Here is a 22,471-nt window from a genome sequence, read left to right on the forward strand (position 1 = left end):
GGACACTTTAATTGTGGTCAATATTTTCAAACTTGGGTGCCTAGAATTAGGTTCCTAAGTCCCTACTAAAGCCCTGATATGCAAACACTTATGCATGTGAGTAATTTAATGCACATGACTAATCCCACTAAGTTCAAGGCTAGAAACGTTTCTTCTCTGTTGACAAGAGAAAGAACTTCTGTTGTCACTGTAACATCATCTGAAACTGGAGAAGGGAGATTTAAATACAAAATTGATATGATTTTATCAGAACCACAGTTTCTAATTTTGGATTTTCCTACAGGTACCGCAATAGAGGAAACCGGTTTTGGCAAAGTTTGTGCACTGCTCAGTTTCGTGAACTCTATGCCTTGGGCACTGTTCATAATGACCTGTATGTCATAGGAGGGCAAATGAAACTGAAAAATCAATATCTGGTCACAAACTGTGTTGAGAAGTATTCCATGGAGCAAGATAGCTGGAGAAGCGTGGCACCTCTTCCAGTGCAACTGGCCTGCCATGCTGTGGTAACAGTAAATAATAAACTCTATGTGATGGGAGGCTGGACACCACAGGTAAAGAAGTGTACTAATTATTTTATTCTATAAAAGCTAGCTAACCTGGCTTATGTGCTGCCTAACTTTGTGGCTCTTCTTGCATAGTTAAAATACCTCAGTTATAAGCAAAAAATAAATTGCACTCATTCCTCTCACATCTTTAATGGGAAAATCAAGCAGGCCAAAGAGGAATAATGTCCATGTCATATAATCTTCAATTTATATGCTACCCGTAATAAAGGCAGTTGTTTCAAAGGGAGTTTCTCAGTGAGAAAAAAATTAAAAATGCGTCCTGTCTAAACACAGTTTCACTCATGTTCCATTTTTAAATAGTCATGGGGTAAATCCTGAAGTCCTTACTCAGTTTTTAATCCAGTGAAACATTAATTAAAAAGAAATCATGGTGATGATTATACTTGGGTCTTCCCCAGCACTTTCACATCCCACTAGTTAATAATTGTCCTCTATAACTTTTCTATCAGCAGCAAATAGTTGTGTTTAAATAAGAGACAGAACAAATCCTGCATCTTGGCAGGATGTTAGACTAGATCAGTGGTTCTCAAACTTCATGGCACCGCCACCCCCTTCTGACAACAAAAATTACTACATGACCTCGGGACGCAGTGTCGAAGCCTCAGCCCACCTGAGCACCGCCACCCCAGGTGCCGGGGCCAAAGCTCAACCCTCACCACCCCATGCGGGAAGTGGGGCAAAGCCGAAGCCCAGGGCTTCAGCCCCAGGCAGGTGGCCTGTAACCTGAGCCACACTGCCACCCAGGGCTGAAACCCTTGGCTCGGCTTTGGCCCCAAGTGGTGGGGCTCAGACTTCAGCCTCAGGCCCCAGCAAGTCTAACACCAGCCCTGGTGACCCCATTAAAACGGGGTCGTGACCCACTTTGGGGTCCTGACCCATAGTTTGAGAACCCCTGGACTAGATGACCCTTGCGGTCCCTTCTAACTCTATGTTCTATGATTCTAAGACATGGACCCATACTGGAATCTAAAATCCAACCCCTATAAACTTTGGTAAATTTCAGGTCCAAATCCATATACAAGCTTCACAGCTCAGCTCCATTACTTGGGGAATCTTTTCCGTTTTTAGGTGTTTGGGTTTTTTTTTTTTTTTTTTATAAAAAGTTAAAACTTTCAGTGGAAAAGCAAAAAGAAAAGGAGTACTTGTGGCACCTTAGAGACTAACCAAGCTTTTCATCAAAAAATTAGTTTGGTCACAAATGCAATTTTCCACCAAAATAATTTGTTAGACTTTATTTGGGACATTTATAATATATGTTGTTGTCTGTAGGATATTAAAAATGTAATCACGTCTCATTGGTTTGGGACCACTTTTTAGAATCAAATCTTTAAAAATTTAAGACTAAAACATGTTCAGAAAACACAATTTCCATCTGTTAAGATATTCTGAGTTTGGAAATCCCTAAGGAGGAAAGAGAATGTTAAGAGAGTAGGTCTGACACTGAAACTGAGCAAAGATACTTTCTCTTTTTTAAATAATTAAAATACAAGGACGTACTTAACATGGAAATAATATGGCTGTAAAAAGCTCAAGCTGGGTGGTGTGTAATATAACAAAGATAGATGTTAAGGTAGACGCCCAGCTTTTGTCTAGCTTGATAGCTCTCTAAAACTAAGGAGAAAAATGCCTGAGAAGCTATTGTCCTGAATATTGAGCCAAGACTGTTAAAAACACACGCACCTGGGAACTGATACCTGCCAACTAGCACTTTCTGTGACAATTCAGGAGTACATATCTATGCATACAGTTGTTTGGGATGAGCAGTTTAGCATTAACTGGTAAGGAGTTACATAAGAATCTATCTGCACAGGTCAGAATGCATTAGCCACAGTGGTGAAATAAAGATTTTAAGACCAATGACCCAGCGGTAGGTGTGTTGCTTCAGTATTAGTATTCCCCTCTCAGGCACTAAGGGTGTATACTGGGGTGGGAAAACTATGGCCCATGGGCAACTTCCGGCCTGCCAGCCAATTTAATCCAGCCCTTGAGCTCCTGCTGAGGAGCGGAGTCTGGGGCTTGCCCTGCTCCTGCACTCCAGCCGGAGCGTGGGGTCGGGGGTCGCTCGGCATGTGCATGCCACCACTCCACAAGACTCCCACAAGCAGCGCATGTCCCCGCTCCGGCTCTTCCATTTAGGGGCAGCCAGGGGGCTCTACGTGCTGCCCCCGCCCCAAGTGCCACCCCCGCAGCTCCCACTGGCTGGGAATTGTGGGCAATGGGAGCTGCAGGGGTGGCGCCTACAGACGGGGCAGCGCACAGAAGCACCTGGCTGCACCTCTGCTTAGGAGCCGGAGGGGGCACATGCCACTGTTTCTGGGAGCTGCTTGAGGTAAGTGCTGCCCAGAGCTTGCACCCCTGAACCTCTCCCGTGCCCCAACCCCCTGCCCCAGCCCTGATCCCCCTCCCGCCCTCTGAACCCCTCGATCCCAGCCTGGAGCACCTTCTTGAACCCCAAACCCCTCATCTCCAGCCCCACCCCAGAGCCTGCACCCCCAGCCCGGAGCCCCCTCCCGCACCCTGAACTCCTCATTTCTGGCCCCACCCCAGAGCCCGTACCCCCAGCCAGAGCCCTCACCCCCCTCCTGCACCCCAACCCCAATTTTGTGAGCATTCATGGCCCACCATACTATTTCCATACCCAGATATGGCCCTTGGGCTAAAAGGTTTGCCCACCCCTGGTGTATATGTATGATATTGTCAAATGAGCAGTATGAAAGCATATTAAAGTTTCTCAGGTTAGGGGTTATGTTTATATTTGCGCAACCCTGAGCACTCATTCCATCAGCCTTGACAAAGATTAATAATATAACATTGCTATAGTGCCATAAGTGTACATGTCAGTTCACAGAACATAGTCAAAGATATGCTCTCCCCCCTGAGACCTTATAATTGAAATAAGACAAGGCAAACTCAAGACTGGACATATAACAACAGCTCAGGAGAGGGAGGGCCTTACTCACCACAGCATTACTCCAGTTCTGCACTGGTGTAACTGCACTGACGTCAATGTAAAATTGGAGTAGTGCAGTGAGTATCAATCAGGCCTATGGAACTGGGAGTTGTTAATAACGAGAAGGAAAGAAGGATTTTATGAAGAGGTTCTGTCAGAGGGTAGCTGGCCCTCTGAGGGGGTCCGGGGCTCAGCCTACCTATGAAGGCTCAACAAGGGGTACATGAGACAGCCCAGGTTCACCTGGGACTAATTACATCATTGAATAACTGAGAGGCCATTAATTAGGCAGGGAAGCACCTCGGCATCATAAAAGGAAGCTACTCTCAGTGGGGGTGGGCCAGAGAACAGAGGTTCCTGGGGAAGGGAACTGTCCTTACAAGGAGAAAGTTCTCAAGGGGAGCCTAGTGAGGGGACTCACCAGAAAAGGAAACCAATAAAGAATGTTCCTAGGTGGGAGAGGCTCCAAAGGGGAGGAGCTATGAATGCCAAGGCTTAGTGGCCCCTGTGGAAGGACTTCATCAGGTAGCAACAGAAGCCCCTGATCAGAGGAATTATAGGCTGTTCTGAGGATGGGTGGTCATGGTTTGATCTCTGTGAGGATCTTGACCCAGAATGAGAGACCCTTCCCCAGCCAATGACAAAAGGCCCTGGCTTCAGAAGATGATTCTGGGACAAGAGGTCCTTGCTGGTAAGGGACCTGGACATAAGTGGGGTTGATGGACTAAGTTTAATTCAGCCCCCTCCCTCTTCAGCTAGAGATGCAGAGGGGGAGGCCTGTTTGTATACGGTTCCACCTTTGGGTTACATAAACTAGACCCCTGCAGGGGCCCAGTTCAATACACATGTGTCTTGTTGCCCTTAGTGAAAGCCCACTGTGGAAACTGAGGCAGGGATGTAATTGTGATGCTATACTGAATGGCTGCTCCAGGAGTGAGGACCGCCATCACAGGTAGGTTTGGGAGGAGGCTGATGAGGGCAGTGAGATGGTTGTGGATTCTGGGAGCAGAATGGAAGAAAAGTGTGAGGTTGAGTGTTCTGTACACAAAAAGCAAAGCGTGCACGTTCAGTGTAAATTACTTTCATTATCTAGCCTTTGATTCCTTGCCCATTGCCATGATGTCAGAGTGTCTTTATACTAAGGAAAACAACAAGCAAAAAAGAACAAATATAACAACCCCATGAGTAAGCAGAGTATGCGTGTGTGTGCTCTCTCTCTCATTGAAATACTTCAGAGCCCTCCCCCACAGCAGACTACTTACATTTAAAGGGGCCGTCACATAATTATAGCTGAAAAACATAATTATAGCTGCTTATGTAACACCAAAAGAGGGAGAAAATGGGGAGGAAGACTGGAATAAACCGGGGGGGCAGGAGTGGGTATGGGAGGGGTATAATGGGAACAAAGCTGTAGTTGGAAGCCAGGGGGTTATTATTAAAACTATTAAATGGAAAGATTTAGCAATTGTTCAGTTTTAATTATTTGTTGATTAAATAAATAGACATTAATTCAGAACAAATATTGTATATAAAGAGGTTCTTAAAACAGCCTTTAAAGTACCCCATCAAAACTCATGGTACAGCATCAGTAACCAAGTAAACAGAAATTCAGTCTTCAGGAGAAAGGTTTTGACTTATTCTTACAGCTTCACAGAGGCCTTGTAAAAGAGCTATGTTCTGTCAGAACTGCGTCCATAGATGTTTTGTTATTACCCAAATCCTCCGCTTTTTTGCCATAGAATATAAATGCACTGTTATTCATCTGTCTTCTACAATGTACTTCTAGCCACAAGTCATGGGTGCTGGTAAATCGTAGTGAGTATTAATCACTTCACAGCTATAATTGATGTGTTTATGTTATTTATCTGCTCAGCTGTCTCCTGTGATTAATTGCACGCAGGCATGTCCAGAGGGCTCCAAATGTTGTATTATTATATGACTGTCATATTTCATACAGATGGATCTCCCTGACGATGAGCTGGATCGATTAAGTAACAGAATGTTGCAGTATGACCCAGGCCGAGACAAATGGACAGAGTGCACACCAATGAAGTACTCCAAATACCGTTTCAGCACAGCTGTAGTCAACAGTGAGATTTACGTCTTGGGTAAGAGGAAACAGATTTTTAACAGATAGCACAACCACTTTTTATTTTTTCCAGCAATTTGCCTCCGTGAAATGAAAGACTGCCCCTTTTGTTTTCAACAGTAGGGCAAAGTATATTGGACTCAATGGATTGAGTTTTTCATTTTTTTCATAATTTCTTGCATTCTTAAATTCAGTTAGGTGAACCTGAAATGAAACTTTATTGCTCTGGCTTAATATCGTTTCTTTAACCCCTTCCATCTGAGGATCTCAATGTTCATGAATCCAGACTCACAACACAGCCCTTTTGGGTAGGGAAGTATCATTACTATCATTTTACAGCTGAAGAAACTGAAGTACAGAAAGGTGAAGTAACTTGCCCAAGAGATCTGGCAGGGAGAGACTAGACCCCGGCTATCCCAATTTCGTGCCTTAATCTCAGGACCAGTCTTTTTTATTTTGGGGTCCAGTGCAACTTCCATTAAAGTCAATGGGAAGATTCCCATCCACTTTGCTACTGTCAAACCAGAACGAAGAGAAGGTGATGGTTTAATGCAGAAAAAGAATGAAGGCGTTTCAGGCATAGGGGGAAAAAGCAGGAAAAATACATAGCTTGGAAGGAGAGTAGACAACAGGAAGGGGAGTGGGAGGAAATGAGAGCAGAATTATAGGCAAGGGCTTGACTGTGCAAGGCCTTGAAAAGATGAGGGTGAGAAACTTGAATGTGACATGGAATAAAAGAGGCAGTCAGTAGAGGGTTTCCAAGAGGAGAGTGATATGAGGGGAGTATCCTTGAGTAGCAGAGGAGGAAGATGACTTCCACCCTGCCCTTATCTTGGTTTAGAGAGACCCTTGTCTTCAGCGGAACCGAGTGTCCCCATAGGCATAGCCAGGAATAAGCATCAAAAAGTGGAAAACAGTTAGTGCCAAAGGTCACTGGCAGGTGAACTTCAGCATGTTGTCAGATAAAGGTAGTGTTGCCTATGTAGGTTCAAAGGTGCTTTGAGATAACCAAATATAGATGAAGTCCAGTCCTCTGTGGTAGGTACAATAATGAAAGCTTGAAACAGGCCATGTAGTGCATAAGTAGAGGCAGCAGCAATGGCAAGGAAGAAAGAGGCTCTATTCAAATATTTCTGGAACAAGTGTCCTGAGATCAAGACCAAGAATTCTGTGATGATACAAAAAAGACAGGGAGAGAAAAATGAAGCAGTCTTGGGATGCATTTGATTAAATAGGTTGGCAGTCTTCTGTACAGTAAATGTGATACTGTAACACAGAGAAGCTTTCTGAAGAGCTGTGGTTAGTAAAGAAAAACTACATTAAGTGTCCTCAGTCTAAAATGTCACATGGCAAGAAACATGTATCACAATGAATAAAAGAATGAAATATATATAGTTTTGCTGAAAGTGACATTTTAGTCTGAAAAGTGGCTGCAAGAATGGCAATGTGGAGTTCCACGTTTATGGTCTCTTCCTTAACTCAAGATTTGCTTCGTTCACAAGTGAAAAGCTGTATTCTGCTATTTAAAACTGTCAGTGCCACAAACTGAGCCAGGGTTCTGAATGTCAAGTTGTGTTCTCTCTTGCTTGCCAGTCAATACCAATAACAAAGATTCTGTATGTGGAACTTTGCTAACAATTCTGTTGATGATGTGTGAGCCAGACGAGAAGCCTGCTCCTCTCCCATCACTGTGTCAATTCTTCAGGTCTAACAGAGCAAAAGGAGGTTAAAACATTGGGGCTGACCTTGCATACCTTTACATGCATAGTTCTTCCATTATAGCAGCTCCACTGAAATCAAGGGGATTATTCATGTGAGTAAGGATTTGCAGGATTGGGCCCTGTCATAGACTTGCTGGTCCTTCAAGAGGATTTGGACTTAGGTTCACCTGTGACAGATCAGCTACCCTCCCCACCCAGCTGATTGTGATCAGCTGGGGATCAGGTGGCTCAATTCACTTATCAGACCCAGATGGTGAAGAGTTGAGTGAGAGAGCTTATTTGTGGAAGAGAGCTACAGGAGGGTGATTGTCTCCTGTGACAGGCCCTGAAGGGAAGAGGTCCTATTGCGACCCGGGAAGTGGGCGGGCGTAGCCTGTCCACTGCTAAAGGATCCCCCTCCAGCCTAAGAGGGGGATCCACAGGACCGGGACACCAAATAATTCCGGGGGACAATTAATGAAATAACAGAGACAGGAGTGTGGTCAAAGGGTCAAATGAAGGGAACCAGACGGGGACACTGAAGGGAAGAGGTGGTAGGGAAGAAGGAGTCTCCTGCGGCAGGCCTAGGAAAAAGCCAACTCCCAAGCAGATGGGCTGGAGATAGGTTGGGATTAAGGATGCAGCCTGGGGAGAATCAGACTGAGGGAAGGAATCCAGGGAACAAGCCTAGAGGGTCAGCAGCTTGGTAGGAGCAGAGCCTCTTCAGGAGAAAGTCTGGAGGGTTAGCATTCTACAAGAGTGGAGGGTAGCCTATAAGGGGCAGAAGGCCCTTTTGTTTTATATTTTCTTTGGACTGGAGACTGCTACTTGACAGTGTCTGTGGCAGGACAGTGGTTGGGACTAGGAGGGGAACAGATAGTGTCCCTGCTGCAGTATGTCACAGCGGGTCTCAAAGGGGTATCAGGATGCTGTGCTGCCACAGACCTTTAGTTTTGTAACTAAAAATAAGCAAATGGGATTAAAGGCACAGAGGCCAGAATCTGATCTCTCATAAAACAGTGTAAATTGGAAGTAACTCCACTGAAGCGAGTAGAGTTACTTGGAATTTACATTGGCATTAACTGAGATCAAAATCCGCTCCAGGGAGCAGTTCTCTTGAGAAAGACAGTGCTATGTTTCCAGTCACACTGCTGACCATATTTGCACTTCAGTTAAAATTGGCATTTTGTAGGCTGGTGCTGGCAGTGACCATCTTGCTTACAAGACAGTTTTTTCTAGTAAAATAATAATAATAAAAAAAATCCTACAGAAAGAAAACAAAAGACAGATTTCTGGACACATTGTGCCTTTAAATACACTGCAGAAACTCTGTTATGTCACCAGAATTACTGCAGATTTACACCAACGCAACTGAGGGCACAATTGCACTTAAAATTCCTAACAGTAACCATCTGAGAGTCCTGTGTAAAAGATTGCAAACCATTTTCCCTCTCCAAGCTGAAAAAGAATTCTAATATTAAAACAGGTTGGTGACAGCCTGGTAGTCACTGGTATTGGTGTTTCATTCTGCTAGTGTCACAAATGGTCTCATCTCTAGCACTAGGCTTCCACATGCCAACTAGAATTAAAACCTTGCACAAAAAATACACGCCATGGTTTATTCACAGTGACAAGTGTGTGTTACCTTGTGAATTCTCAGATTGTTGGGCTACAAAAATGGATACACTTCTCCTTATAAAGACAGTTGTGATGGTGTCCTCGCTAGGCAGACAGACAACTCGTGACAGTAGAAAGAACAAGTTGAAAGCTTTCTTAATCTGGTTGCCGAAGCTCTTGGTCATGCAGATGACATCCATGAGAGAATGACAGTGGAAACAACCAGGGCTGATGTGGACAGGCCAAAGAATAATAACTGTCATGGGGAATGGTTAAAATCCATGGCCAGCTGCTCAAAGGCAAGGATCCTCAGGACATTACATTGTTTCACAGGGAATGTCAAGCACTGTGGGAGACAAAAAAAAGACTGACAATGCCAATTTGTTCCAAAAGCCAGATTCTGAAGACTTTCTGAGGGACTCCCTGTATACTGTGTCCCCCCGCGATACTATGCATTATGGCTGCCATTCCAGAGAAGCTATGCAGACTTGATAAATCTGCAGCCAATTTGCAGATTATGGTGTAATTTCAGTAGAGCTGGCAAAGGGAGGTGTAACTTTACCTCCCTGTGTTGCTAAGTTACTGTGACCTGGGGAGAGAGTTACTCTAGTGGAGGTGAGGTAGTGTTCTTCCCTCTACCCTCGGTGAGGATTCCAGATGATGGGTATGGCTTTAATTCCCACCAGGGCTCTATACAAGCTCTGCTTTTGGGAGCATCTGAGGAGGCACTGAACAAACCTACTGTGCAGAGACTCTGAACATGCTTCTCTCCCTCCCAGTGCTACCCTCTTCTCAGGCTGCACTTATGGTATCTGATGTAAATGTAGTTGTGGCCTTTGTGTGGAAGAACATTGTCTCCGTGGGTTCCCTGAGAGCTGCATGCATCTTAGAGGGTCCACTGGTTTGTGGAACAAACCTCACCTCCCCCGCCCCCCTGCTTCCATAAGGGGAAAACCCTGTCTTCTTAATAGAATGATGAGAAGGAAACTCCATGAAAGAAAACTCATGGAGATCCCTGCTGCCTGTGTGATTTAAATAAATAAATGGGAGAGAATATAGCCTCTCCTTGAATAAATGCTCAGCTCATAAGAATGGTATTGCAGAAAGGCTAGACTTAACTCATTTCAAACAAAATTTAACACCTGCATCCAAACTAAATAAGATTTTGGGTTTTTTTGAAGCAGGGTCCGTGTCTTCCTGTATGTTTGAACAGCAACCAGCACCAGGAGGCCCTAAGCAGGACTAGGGCTTCTGAGTGCTACTGGAATTCAAATAAATAACTAAAGAAATTAGCTAAGACCAATATGAAGCAAAAGGCATGCATGCCATATTTGCTTTGAGTAAATTGCCATAACATAATTTTTTATATTTGGATCCAGATTCTGCTCTCAGTTCCATGGTGTAACTCTGTAGTAACTCTGTTGACTTCAGTGGCGATACTCCAGACTTACACCATTCTAACAGATCAGTATCTGGCTTTCAGTCTTTCATGTGTTACTGTTGGCACAGAACATAGAATACACAGGCACTGCCCAAGAATATTCTCAGTCCAAATGAGAACTGAACATGCTGACCCTGGAGACTAACTACTCCAGATCCTTTGGTGTGAGAGAACCTGTGACAGAATATGGACAGTGCTTTATTTAAATTCCAAACTAGAAATACACGTGGATAACTACATAAGGCCTGATTCTGGTCACACACCAACTTTACACCTATGTAATTCCACTTACTTAAATTAAGTTATTCCTGTGTTACACTGATGTAAGGGATATGAAAAACATTCATACTGTTTGAGTGATTGTATTGTTCACAGAACCTATACCATGTGTCTTTTATCAGCTGTTCTACTTAGAATTGGTTGTTGCAACAGATAATGTTCCTGGAGACTCTTATGCTATTTAAATGGCATACATAATCCTTCCAAGTAAATGAACAGCCTTTCCTGAGGCTCAGAATCCTTTCTCCTATTCACCACATTCGACTGATCTTAGCTCTTTCTCTCCATATTTTCCCAGGAACATAACTATATTCGTTAGAAAGCTCAAGAAAGAGTGGTATTGTGTTCTTAATGACAGAGCCAATTGAGATACTTCTGGAAGAAAACCAGATGGGAAGGCTCTATTTAAGGTCATGCATTTTAATCTCTTGCTTAAAAATAAAAAAAGAAATCCTTTGCATCTGAGACTGTGAAAACTCATTACGACTGATGAGTAAATTAGAAAAAGACCTGCCAAATGCACCAGCTCATGCTAAAACACTTTCAAAAGAACTGCAGTCTTTGAAATATAGGTCAGTGGTAAGTGATATTGCATCAGCATAAGGGCATTAGTTCTGCATTGTTTTTATGTTATGTAATCCCTGTTTTTATAAATAAGAAAATATAGAAGGAATTAAATGAAAAATCCTGTTAGTAAGGACTTGGGAATCAAAGAATCTTTGTTTATCCTCCTTACTCTGGAATACCACCTCATTAAAACAGAGTTTTCCCTGAGCTCTTGCTGAGAGCTTCTCTTTAAACTTTTAAGCAGTTAAATGAGGTTCAATTAAATTCTGAATGTTTCCCTCATAAAATACTTATTTGAATGTGGTACTCAGGGGTCTCTCTGGGAAGGAAGGTTTGTGTAGGAGGAAGTAGAAGGAGAAATTTTAACTTTCATGCTTCAGTATTAACTGTGCCTTTGAATAAATTATGGTGCTTCTAAAGTAAACATGTCTATTCATAAATACATTCTGGATTTCCTCTGAGTAGCAGATAATGGGCCCAATTCTGCCCTTGGTTACCCCTGTTCACGTCTGGTAAGTGAGCTTGCATGGCAGTTGAACCAAGAGCAGAATTTGGCCTGATTCTGGCTATCAGAAGCTCCCCCATGTCATTGAGAGGCTACCAGCAGGTTGTAGGAGAAGCTGGAACTAAAATTGTGGCTTGTTGGCAACCGTTTGCTTTTCTCATGCCTGCTTCCAGTCAAGCTTTTCCTTCATGTTTTGCTACAAGACACATTACGTCATCTGTTTTCTCTGCAATAGTAAAGAATGGCAGGTGGTTTTCAATTCCATCTCCGTAAGAGTCTGTCAGAGCTAGCATTATGGCTCCCTTATTTCTCCCTGAAACCAATTATGCAGCACTGGTTTACAGGGAGTGAGAGAGCAATGCAAGTCCTAATACTCAGCTTGAGTGCTGTTAAAGAGTAATGACGGGAAATGTTACGTAAGGGTTTAGAGCTATTAAATCCATTGTGGATTCCAGAGATCAATTTAATAGTGAATTATTTTACAGAAAGAGAGGTAGCAAAGGAGCTTAGATTTCACTTGCTTATTGGTGAACCTGCTCTGTTTTTTCATCTTCATTTCTCTTTGATAAAAATTCAAACAAGGACTGAGAATACTTTACACTGCCTGTGTATTGTGATCAAAGGGCGTGAGAAGGTGGGGAAGTATTACAGTCCCCATTTGACAGAGCTTAGATGATCTGTAATTTCACCTGCATACATTTTTTTTGCACAACCAACTTGGGACCTCTCTGTGGCAAATACCCACCACACTCATGGAAGTTTGTGGGCTTTGTGGGTGCTCAGTTCTACCGAAAATCAAGCCCCATGTGTCTCAAGTTGAGTATCAGTGAACTAAGGCACGCAAAATTAGTGGCCGTTTTCGGAAATTTAGGCTTCAGTAGCATGGCTGAGGTAATATAACCCATGTCTCTTGATGCCGAGGTCGGTATCAGACCCAACCCCCACTCCCGCACAAAAGGGATATATTTATGGGTATTTTAAGGCTCTAATCACCACTCCAACTAAGCACTAGCACAGGGGAGTACTACTAGTTACTTCCATCCCTCCCCCACCATCTCTACAGAGATACCCACCCAAAATCCTGAATACTCAATTTTTCCATGAGTTTAAGTTTACCCATCTTTTCATACCACTGTTCCCTTTACCATTTCCTATGTTTAGTTATTGTGATGGATGTGACTCAAATCCCATTTAGTCTCACTGTATAAGAATAAGGGAGGTGGAGGGGAAGAGAGTTGTCCTAAAGTGAAACAATATTCTTTGCCTTCAGCCAATCAACAACGTGTGGGTATATGTAAGGCACAGCACTGTATCTCATTGAAATTCTGAGGATGTACTGATCATATCACCTACCCTGCATCGTCTTCTTTCATCAAAAGCCTTGTCTTGTAATCCTGATTTCTTAATAAAGACTAGGTATTGTATTTATATATTTATTTTACTAATGGAGCCTCAGGTTAAATTCAAAGTCCATTAGAACTGCTGCTTGCAGAGTGCCCTTGAAAGTGTGTTTGATTGCAGAACCATCCAAGCATGATAGGGAAAGCTCTGAAGCATTAACGGCTTTGGGAACACAAAGGTGGCTTTGCCGACTTATTTTAGTCCCACAGTGGCATCTGAACTGTCTCCTGGGGAAAGAAAATAACATAAAGAGTCTATATGTTGAAATGGTGTGTTTGCAAGGGACAGTGCTCTGGAATTAAATCCTCTTTTGTGACAGATGTGAAAATGACAGGCAGAGAAATGTTCAAAACTCCCAGAGTGAAATCCACCTCTCCCTGCACAAAGGTCAAGTAATCGGGCTTTGCGCAGAGAACAAAGCTGGGTGGTGGTGGAAAGAGATTGAATTCACCCACTCTGTTAATGGCAAAAGTCCACAGGGAGATGGGGCGGGGGAAGGGGAAAACAATGCAGACCTTCTAGCTGCCGTTCCAGACTATAGGCTGAAACAGCAGTTGCTGCTCCTTCATACACCATATACAGGAGTTTTGGGTCAGTGGAGCCATTTATTTTTCATGGCACCTCTGCACAGCTCTAGGTAGTTTAAGATATGCACAATTAAAAGGGTAAAAGTCCAGAATAGAGAGGCATGCCCCCATCATATCAACATTGTCCTGCCAGAACATTTGGCAGGACAGCTGCCTCCCCCAATCAGCTATCACATCCAATCTCTTCTGTTTTTTCTGGATGCTTCCCAAGGCTTTTCACACTATTTCCATCTTGTGTGAATTGAGCTTCAGACAGTTCTCCCTCATCCACTTCCCAGTCTCAGCCAAACACCAAGTCAGTTACTTAACTGCTGCAGCCAGGTCAAATGAGGTAGAAATGCAGCCTGAAGGTACCACAGCAGTCCACATGTTCTGACTAACCTTCTTGACGACTTCATAAACTCATTGTACAGGAAGGGCAATAAGGTAGAACCCTCTGGACTGGAGTGTGAGCAGTTGCAATATACAGTAGATTCTGACAAAGAAAAGCTTCTTCATTTCCAACCATCTCCAACCATGCCTCCACTCAAGGGCCAGTTTGAGTTTCCTTCACTGTAAGGAATTTCTGCATTGTGGATAAAAGTTGAAAGGACGGGCTTTAATTGTCAGCCTCTGTGGAACGGAATCTGTGTCTTCTTTCTTGGAGTATTGGCAAGTCATGCCTACTGAGATCCTGGAGACAGTGCAGGAGCTTTGAGTTGCTACCTGCAAGTGTGTGGCTAAGCAACTCTAGCAGTATCTGGAGTTTGCAGATTCCTTTGCATTATCTGCTAGCTTATTTCAGTGTTAGCATTATCTTAAAAGAGAAGCATAAAGCCATTCTCCTCTGGGTCTGATTCCTCATTGCTTAGAATACCCTTTTAGAAGCTTGAAAATTATATTTTATTCCCATCTGATTTTTTTTCTCATTTTCTGTTTGCCAAGCATTGATTTTTGTCTGTCTTGAATGAAGCTGAAATTGGATTTCTCTGTAATGGCTTGGTAAGGTACACATAAAAACTTAGACATTTCATATCTAGAGGACTTTTCCCATCTGATTATAACTACTTTTAGACAGGTAAAATTTAAGGCCTAAACTGGTTGATGGCAGTTTATTTAATTTTTTTAATATACTAGTGTTTAGTTTAGGCTTTGAAAGTGACTGGTGATAGACCATTAAAGTTTATTTCTTTAATAATTATACAAGGAAAATGTTTCAGTTTTCTCTCCCAGGGTTGCCACCATGAGTTCCTGTATTTGGTGAAGTTTTGGATTTTCTGCTAAAGCAGATTACTGGCATGTTACACACATGGTGCTGATTGAATTCTATTCTGGTTCAGTGTAAATTGTCCTTTTCATTCCTTCCAAAATTGCAGTGCCCATGATTATTGCATTTTTTATTGTAGTTACAAAATTCACAAGATGATTAAAAGAATGGTAATAATGTTCCTTAGAAAGTTCCAGAGGTGGCTCTCCCAGTGAGGCACTTGGGACAATACCATGTTCACAAAAGCTAGGCAACTAATCAGAGTCAAATAAACTTACTGCCATCCCCATCCACTGCTATTCACAGCTTTAATTTAAACAACAAAGATCTTCCATCCTTCAGATGAAGGATCCACGTAGGAGCAGATACTTCTGCACCCTACACTGTTACTCACATTCCACCAGTGGATACCATAGAAGCAGTGCTTTTGGGAGGCCACTTGATTAAACAGCCTGGCTGTCATATTAAAGGACCAAGGGGTACTTTAAAGGTACCCTTGAGAAACGAAAACATAGTCAGCTAAGGAAGAAACAGTGTCCCACCTTTATAGGTTAAGACCAGCATCTTAAATCCTGCTAGGAACCATTAAAGAGTCAGGGCCGAGTACTGTGCACCAGTTTAGTATGCTCTTGGTATGAAGCACCATTTAATAAGAGTGCAGAATTCAGCTGTCCAAACTTTCATTGCCAAATAGTCTTAAGGCATAGCTCCATTGAAATGGGATTATAACGAAGGCATGAATAACTGTAGAAGGTGTGAATTGAAGGAGCAGGTTGCCTTTTTCTCACCAGGAACAGATAGAAAAGAGCAGTTTTGATCACAGCTGCCACCTGTGCCTCTTGGAATAGCTTAGGATCGAATATGACCTCCAACTGCAAACCTGTGCAAGAGGCAGCATGTGCTCTTCCTCGGTCGATCAATAGGATTGATGGGACCACTGCCATTTTTTCTGGATACTTATCCATCCTGTCCACAGTATCTCCACTGTGTGGAGGTTGAGTTTTGGTCAGCTCACCCTCATCCAAACCGCCACTTGCACCCGAACACTGAGTAAATTACAGACCCTCCACAGCTGCCGGTCCAGTCTGTTAACTGAAATAGCAGTTACTGCCCTTCCACACACCCTGTGCCGGAGTTGTGGGCCACTGGAACCACATCACGTATATTTTCTAGCACCTTTACACAGCTCTAGGTAGTTTGATATGCACAATCAAAAGGGTAAAAGACCAGAATAAAGAGATCTTGCCCCATTATATCAATGCTCTCCTGCCAGATTGCTCTGCAGAACAACAGCCTCCCCCAAACAGCTACCACTTCCCATCTCTGCCACTTTTTCTGGATGCCTCACCAACCTATCCACATTATCTCCATCTTGTGTGTGGATCAGCTTCAGCCATCTTGCCCTCAACCAACCCCCTGGCCCAGCCAAACTCTGAATCAATTGCACAACTGCCCCAACCAGGTCAGGTAAAGTAGAAATGAGCATCCTCAGCTACCTGAAAGCACCACAGCTCCCAGATTTATGGCCTGTTAGAATGAACCCACTGACCCTTGATGGTGAGGTATATGACTATGAAACTTTTTTGAGCAGGGATATATACACAACATTGATTTCATGCCTGGGCCATGACCAGGGCATCTAGGTGCTACGGTAATACAAATAATAATAATGATCCAAGGCACATTAAAATAAATGGGAGGGAGATTTCTCATTGGCTTTACTGGGCTTTGGATCAGGCCCTAAGCTCCCAAACTCCTGTATCAGTTCACTGCTGTGAACTCAAGGTAAAAGTGGGGATGAGTGGTCTCCTCTTTGGTTGCTCTAAAATACTGATCAGGAATAGCGAGATGTGCCTAGGGCATTACAGCCCCCACCTTTACAGAGCCCCTCACAAATGCCTTTGGAGATGGTACAAAAGGTTAAAAATAGGGCTGGCAAACTATTGAAAAAATTAATCACAATTAACGATGCGATTAATCGCACTGTTAAACACTAATAGAATACCATTTATTTAAATATTTTTGGGTGTTTTCTACATTTTCAAATATATTGATTTCAATTACAACACAAAATACAAAGTGTACAGTGCTCACTTTATATTTATTTTTATTACAAATATTTGCACTGTAAAAAACAAAAAAAATAGTATTTTTCAATTCACCTAATACAAGTACTGTAGTGCAATCTCTTTATCATGAAAGTTGAACTTGCAAATGTAGAATTATGTACAAAAAAAAACTGCATTCAAAAATAAAACAATGTGAAACTTTAAAGCCTACAAGTCCACTCAGTCCTACTTCAGCCAATTGCTCAGACAAACAAGTTTGTTTACATTTGCAGAGATAATGCTGCCTGCTTCTTGTTTACAATGTCACCTGAAAGTGAAAACAGATGTTCGCATGGCACTGTTGTAACCGGCGTCGCAAGATATTTACGTGCCAGATGTGCTAAAGATTCATATGTCCCTTCATGCTTCAGCCACCATTCCAGAGGACATGTATCCATGCTGATGATGGGTTCTGCTCGATAATGATCCAAAGCAGAGCAGACTGATGCATGTTCATTTTCATCATCTGAGTCAGATGCCACCAGCCGAAGATTAATTTTCCTTTTTGGTGGTTCGGGTTCTGTCGTGTCCGCATCTGAGTATTGCTCTTTTTAAGACTTCTGAAAGCATACTCCACACCTCATCCCTCTCAGATTTTGGAAGGCACTTCAGATTCTTAAACCTTGGGTCGAGTGCTGTAGCTATTTTTAGAAATCTCACTCACATTGGTACTTTCTTCGCATTTTGTCAAATCTGCAGTGACAGTGTTTGTAAATCAAACATGTGCTGGGTCATCATCCGAGACTGCTATACTATGAAATATATGGCAGAATGCAGATAAAACAAAGCAGGGGACATACAATTCTCCCCCCAAGGAGTTCAGTCACAAATTTAATTAACATACTATTTTTGTAACGAACATCATCAGCATGGAAGCATGTCCTCCGGAATGGTAGCTGAAGCATACGAATGTTAAGCATATCTGGCACGTAAATACCTTGCAATGCCAGCTACAAAAGTGCCATGTGAACGTCTGTTCTCACTTTCAGGTGACATTGTAAATAAGGGTATGTCTATACTACCCGCCGGATCAGCGGGCAGCGATCGATCCAGCAGGGGTTGATTTATCGTGTCTAGACTAGACGCGATAAATTGACCCCCGAGCGCTCTCCCATCAACTCTTATACTCCACTGGCATGAGAGGCGCATGTGGAGTCGACGGGGGGAGTGGCAGCAGTCGACTCACCGCAGTGAAGACACCGCGGTGAGTAGATCTAAGTACACTGACTTCAGCTACGTTATTCACGTAGCTGAAGTTGCGTAACTTAGATCGATTTCCCCCCACCCCCCCCAGGGTAGACCAGGCTTCAGAAGCAGGCAGCAGTATCTCCCATAAATGTAAACGAACTTGTTTGTCTTAGTGATTGGCTGAACAAGAAGTAGGACTGAATGGACTTGTAGGCTCTAAAGTTTTACATTGTTTTGTTTTTGAGTGTAATTATGTAACAAAATATTATCTACATTTGTAGATTACACTTTCACAATAAAGAGATTGCACTACAGTACTTGTATGAGGTAAATTGAAAAATACTATTTTTTATAATTTATTATAATATTTGTAATAAAAAATAATAATATAAAGTGAGCACTGTACACTTTGTATTCTGTGTTTGTAATAGAAATCAATATATTTGAAAATGTAGAAAAACATCCACAAATATTTAATACATTTCAATTGGTATTCTATTGTTTAACAGTGCAATTAATCGCAGTTAATTTTTTTGAGTTAATGGCATGAGTTAACTGTGATTAATCAACAGCCCGAGTTAAAAACAATCCCAATGAAGAGGCAGATAAAAAAACTCTCTTTAAAACATTACCTACTGTAGGCTCCTTTCACTGACTGGCCATTTTAAATGACACCATTTTAGGGGCAAAGTTTCAAAAGGCCCCTCCCCAAAACTGTGCTAGCAATATTTGCAGCCATACCCTTTTAAATGTAAGTGAGTAATTAAGTGCAGAAGCACCCATTTTGGTCTCATAAACTTGTGGGGTCCTGAATGGGCATGTGTATTTGGAGGCCCGTTGGAAATCTGGCCATTAATTTGGAAATTGCATGAATATTGCTGTCATTTTATATTTAAAAGTGGGCACATGCACACATGCACACACAAAAGAGCTGCTTTAGCATGGAGATGCCATCAATGCTCATTATAGGGTATTGTATCGAGTGGCACAGATGCAGAACCTGCTGGAGTACATCAGCATATTAATCCTTGAGATCTAAAGGCTGTGAATTCAAAACCCAGAGCTGCTCACTGGAAAATATTTAGAGACACAGTGCCTGCCGTACAATTTCAGTGTGCAAACATTGCACACTGAAGATGGAGTGAGGATGGGGAGATACTGGTGCTGAATGTTGCAATATGTTCCAAGAAATGAAAACCAGGAGCAGTTTTTTTGAAGGCCCAGCTATTCTAAAAACAGAATCCAGACATCCTAATTAAGTCTCAACTGGTAGGGCTTGTTTTAATTCACAAGAAAAACAAGAATTAAAATTCAGCTACTGCTACTGCCCTCACAATGCATTATGTGTTTCTATTTGGAATGTGGTCTGAGAACAGAATTTGAAAGGAATATAAAACCCTACATATTTATCCATTTGAACCATTATGGGACTAGTTTCAGAGTAGTAGCCGTGTTAGTCTGTATCAGCAAAAACAAGGAGGAGTGCTTTTGGCACTTTAGAGACTAACAAATTTATTCGGGCATAAGCTTTTGTGGGCTAGAACCCACTTCATCAGATGCATGGAGTGGAAAATACAGGAGCAGGTATAAATGCATGAAAAGATGTGAGTTGCCTTAACAACTGTGAGGTCAGTCTAATGAGACAAATCAATTAACAGCAGGGAGGAAAAATAACTTTTGAAGTGGTAATGAGAGTGGCCCATTTCAGACAGTTGACAAGAAGGTGTGAGTAACAATAGGGGGAAATTAGTATTGGGGAAATTAGGTTTAGGTTTGTAATGACCCAACCACTCCCAGTCTTTATTCAGGCCTAATCTGATGGTGTCCAGTTTGCAAATTAATCCCAGTTCTGCAGTTTCACGTTGGAGTCTGTTTTTGAAGTTTTTTTGTTGAAGAATTGCCACTTTTAGGTCTGTTATTGAGTGACCAGGGAGATTGAAGTGTTCTCCTACTGGTTTTTGAATGTTATGAGACTAGTCTTTCTTGAGTCTCTACACAGACTGAGACTAAAGAAAACTGGGTTCTAATCTTGAATCTGACACTGACTGGTTATGACCTTGGCCAAATTGATGTCTGTTACCTCATCTATAAAATTGATTTTGTAACACCTGCCTCTCAGAGGTGTTCTGAAGTTTAATCAGTTAGCATATGTAAATTATTTACAGCAACTTGAGATCCTCTGATAGAAGGTGCAAATAACAAAATTTATATGAAATATCTCTATTTTTAAGTACCTATCTGAAAACTTGCATTGATGTATCTGATACTTACTATGCATTTCACTGAAATACAGTGGTAACCCGTAAGGATCAGTTTGGTCAGGTTTTGTTTTGACTTACAACTGAATGATCACTATATCCAGAGCCCTAAAGCAGTGAATTTTCAAGATCAGATGCATACAGACATTCAAAGTCACTATCTCATATGTATACAGCACGTTTTACCAGGCATCTTAAGACCCGGGTGGTAGGTCAGACAGATATTAACTGTCTTTAACTGACATTCCTGCCAACTGGACAACTATTTTATCTGCAGCCAGTTTGCCCTTACAAAGGGATGAAATTCTTTCCTACCTTTTGCAAAATCCAAATGATTCTTGATTAGTGAGAGTGAAGGGCAAACCCACTGACACCAAATTACTTTTGGAAAGCAATTTTTGATCCTTATAACTGAATGATCATGTGATCTGGCTACTACCAACAAACAACAAGTCACTACAGTCAAATTCTTCTGTGTAATTAAAAAAAAAAAAAAAAGGAGGTCGAGTACCTTGGCATTTTGCAAAAGTGCCTCTTGCCCTTCCTGCCATATCTAGGTGAGAATGGAGCTCCTTTGGGGCAGCCGTGAACTCTGTAGTAAAGGGGCGTGGCTTTTAATTTGAAAGCCTCTGATTACCAAGCTTCTGGAGATGAAAAGAGAAAATCTATGAGGAGAAAAACTGAGAGCATGTAAATAAAAAATAATTCCATAAAGACAAGAAAGCAGCCAGTTTCAGTGGCACTCTGGGACTGCCGTATTTCTGTCTTGGTGTCCTGTGTATTTGATATATATCTTTCTCTGCAGGAGGAATTGGCTGCTTGGGTCGAGACAGGGGACAGGCACGGCAATGTCTTGATGCAGTGGAGATTTATAACCCTGATGGGGATTTTTGGAGAGATGGGCCTCCGATGCCTTCTCCTCTCCTCAGCTTACGAACCAACTCCACTAGTGCAGGCTCGGTGGAAGGGAAGCTATATCTCTGCGGAGGATTTCATGGAGCAGGTATTGAATACATCTGAAAGGAGTTTGATGTTTCTTCCACAATTTAAGCTTTACCATTCCATCACACATACAGTCACTGAAGGGATGACTGAGTAGCCTAATCATCAGGTTTAAAATACCGAAGTTCCCGAGCCCCACAGAGTTGCACCCTAGCAGAGTTGATTCAGCCATTTGTATTTCTGATTCCTAATGTCAATATAAATTGAGTACCATGCTGTTTACTTGCTTTTAGACTTTTGGCTAAAACACATAAGGTGTTTCAGATTCCAAGAGTCTGATCTCTGCTACACCTGTGAAAATCAAACTCCACTAACTTCAGTAGGGTGATTCCAGATTTACATCAGTGTACCTGAGATCAGAGTCTGCCCCTAAGTTTCTATGTTAGGCACACTAAAAAGTTTTGGATATTTTTTTAAGAGTAAGGCTTTGTCCTTAGTCAAAATTTCTATTCAGCATAGCTACCTGGCCTTCATTACCACAGTATTTGAGCACCTCATTTCCTGCCCCCCTTTCCATCCTATGGCTGGAGAGATATTTATGGGCTACTTCACCTTGAATGGGTACCTTGAAATATGTGTTAACTACTTATGCTAAACAATCTGTTCCACCTTGTATTTAGCTGTGACACTCGGGGAGCTTGTTTACACGTACAGCGCTGCAGCCGTGCAGCTGCGCCGCTGTAGCGCTTTGGTGAAGATGCTACTACACTGATTGGGAGAGCTTCTCCCGCGGTGTAGTAATCCACCTCCACGAGAGGCGGTAGTTATGTCGACGGGAGAAGCTCATATGTTTCCCAGACCTGAAGAAGAGCTCTGTGGAGCTCAAAAGCTTGTTTTCTAAGAAGGCCTTTGCACAGCACCCCTGTGAGGTAGGAAAGTACTGCTATTCCCCTTTTACAAGCAGAGAAATGGGACTTATCCAATATCATAGAATCATAGAACTGGAAGGGACCTCGAGAGGTCA

At 42.4% G+C, this 22,471-nt stretch overlaps 1 protein-coding gene across 1 annotated transcript in view; it reads left to right on the plus strand.

Annotated features, from left to right (window-relative positions):
- KBTBD12 (kelch repeat and BTB domain containing 12) overlaps positions 1 to 22,471 on the plus strand; it is a 48,182-nt gene that overhangs the window by 10,757 nt on the left and 14,954 nt on the right. The window contains exons 3-5 of the mRNA XM_073351377.1: positions 284 to 554; positions 5,477 to 5,627; positions 21,311 to 21,508. Coding sequence (XP_073207478.1) covers positions 284 to 554; positions 5,477 to 5,627; positions 21,311 to 21,508 — 620 coding nt within the window. The remainder of the gene's footprint in view (positions 1 to 283; positions 555 to 5,476; positions 5,628 to 21,310; positions 21,509 to 22,471) is intronic.

The sequence above is a fragment of the Lepidochelys kempii genome, chromosome 7 (assembly GCF_965140285.1).
Source record: "Lepidochelys kempii isolate rLepKem1 chromosome 7, rLepKem1.hap1, whole genome shotgun sequence".
In the NCBI taxonomy this organism is placed as follows: Eukaryota; Metazoa; Chordata; order Testudines; family Cheloniidae; genus Lepidochelys; species Lepidochelys kempii.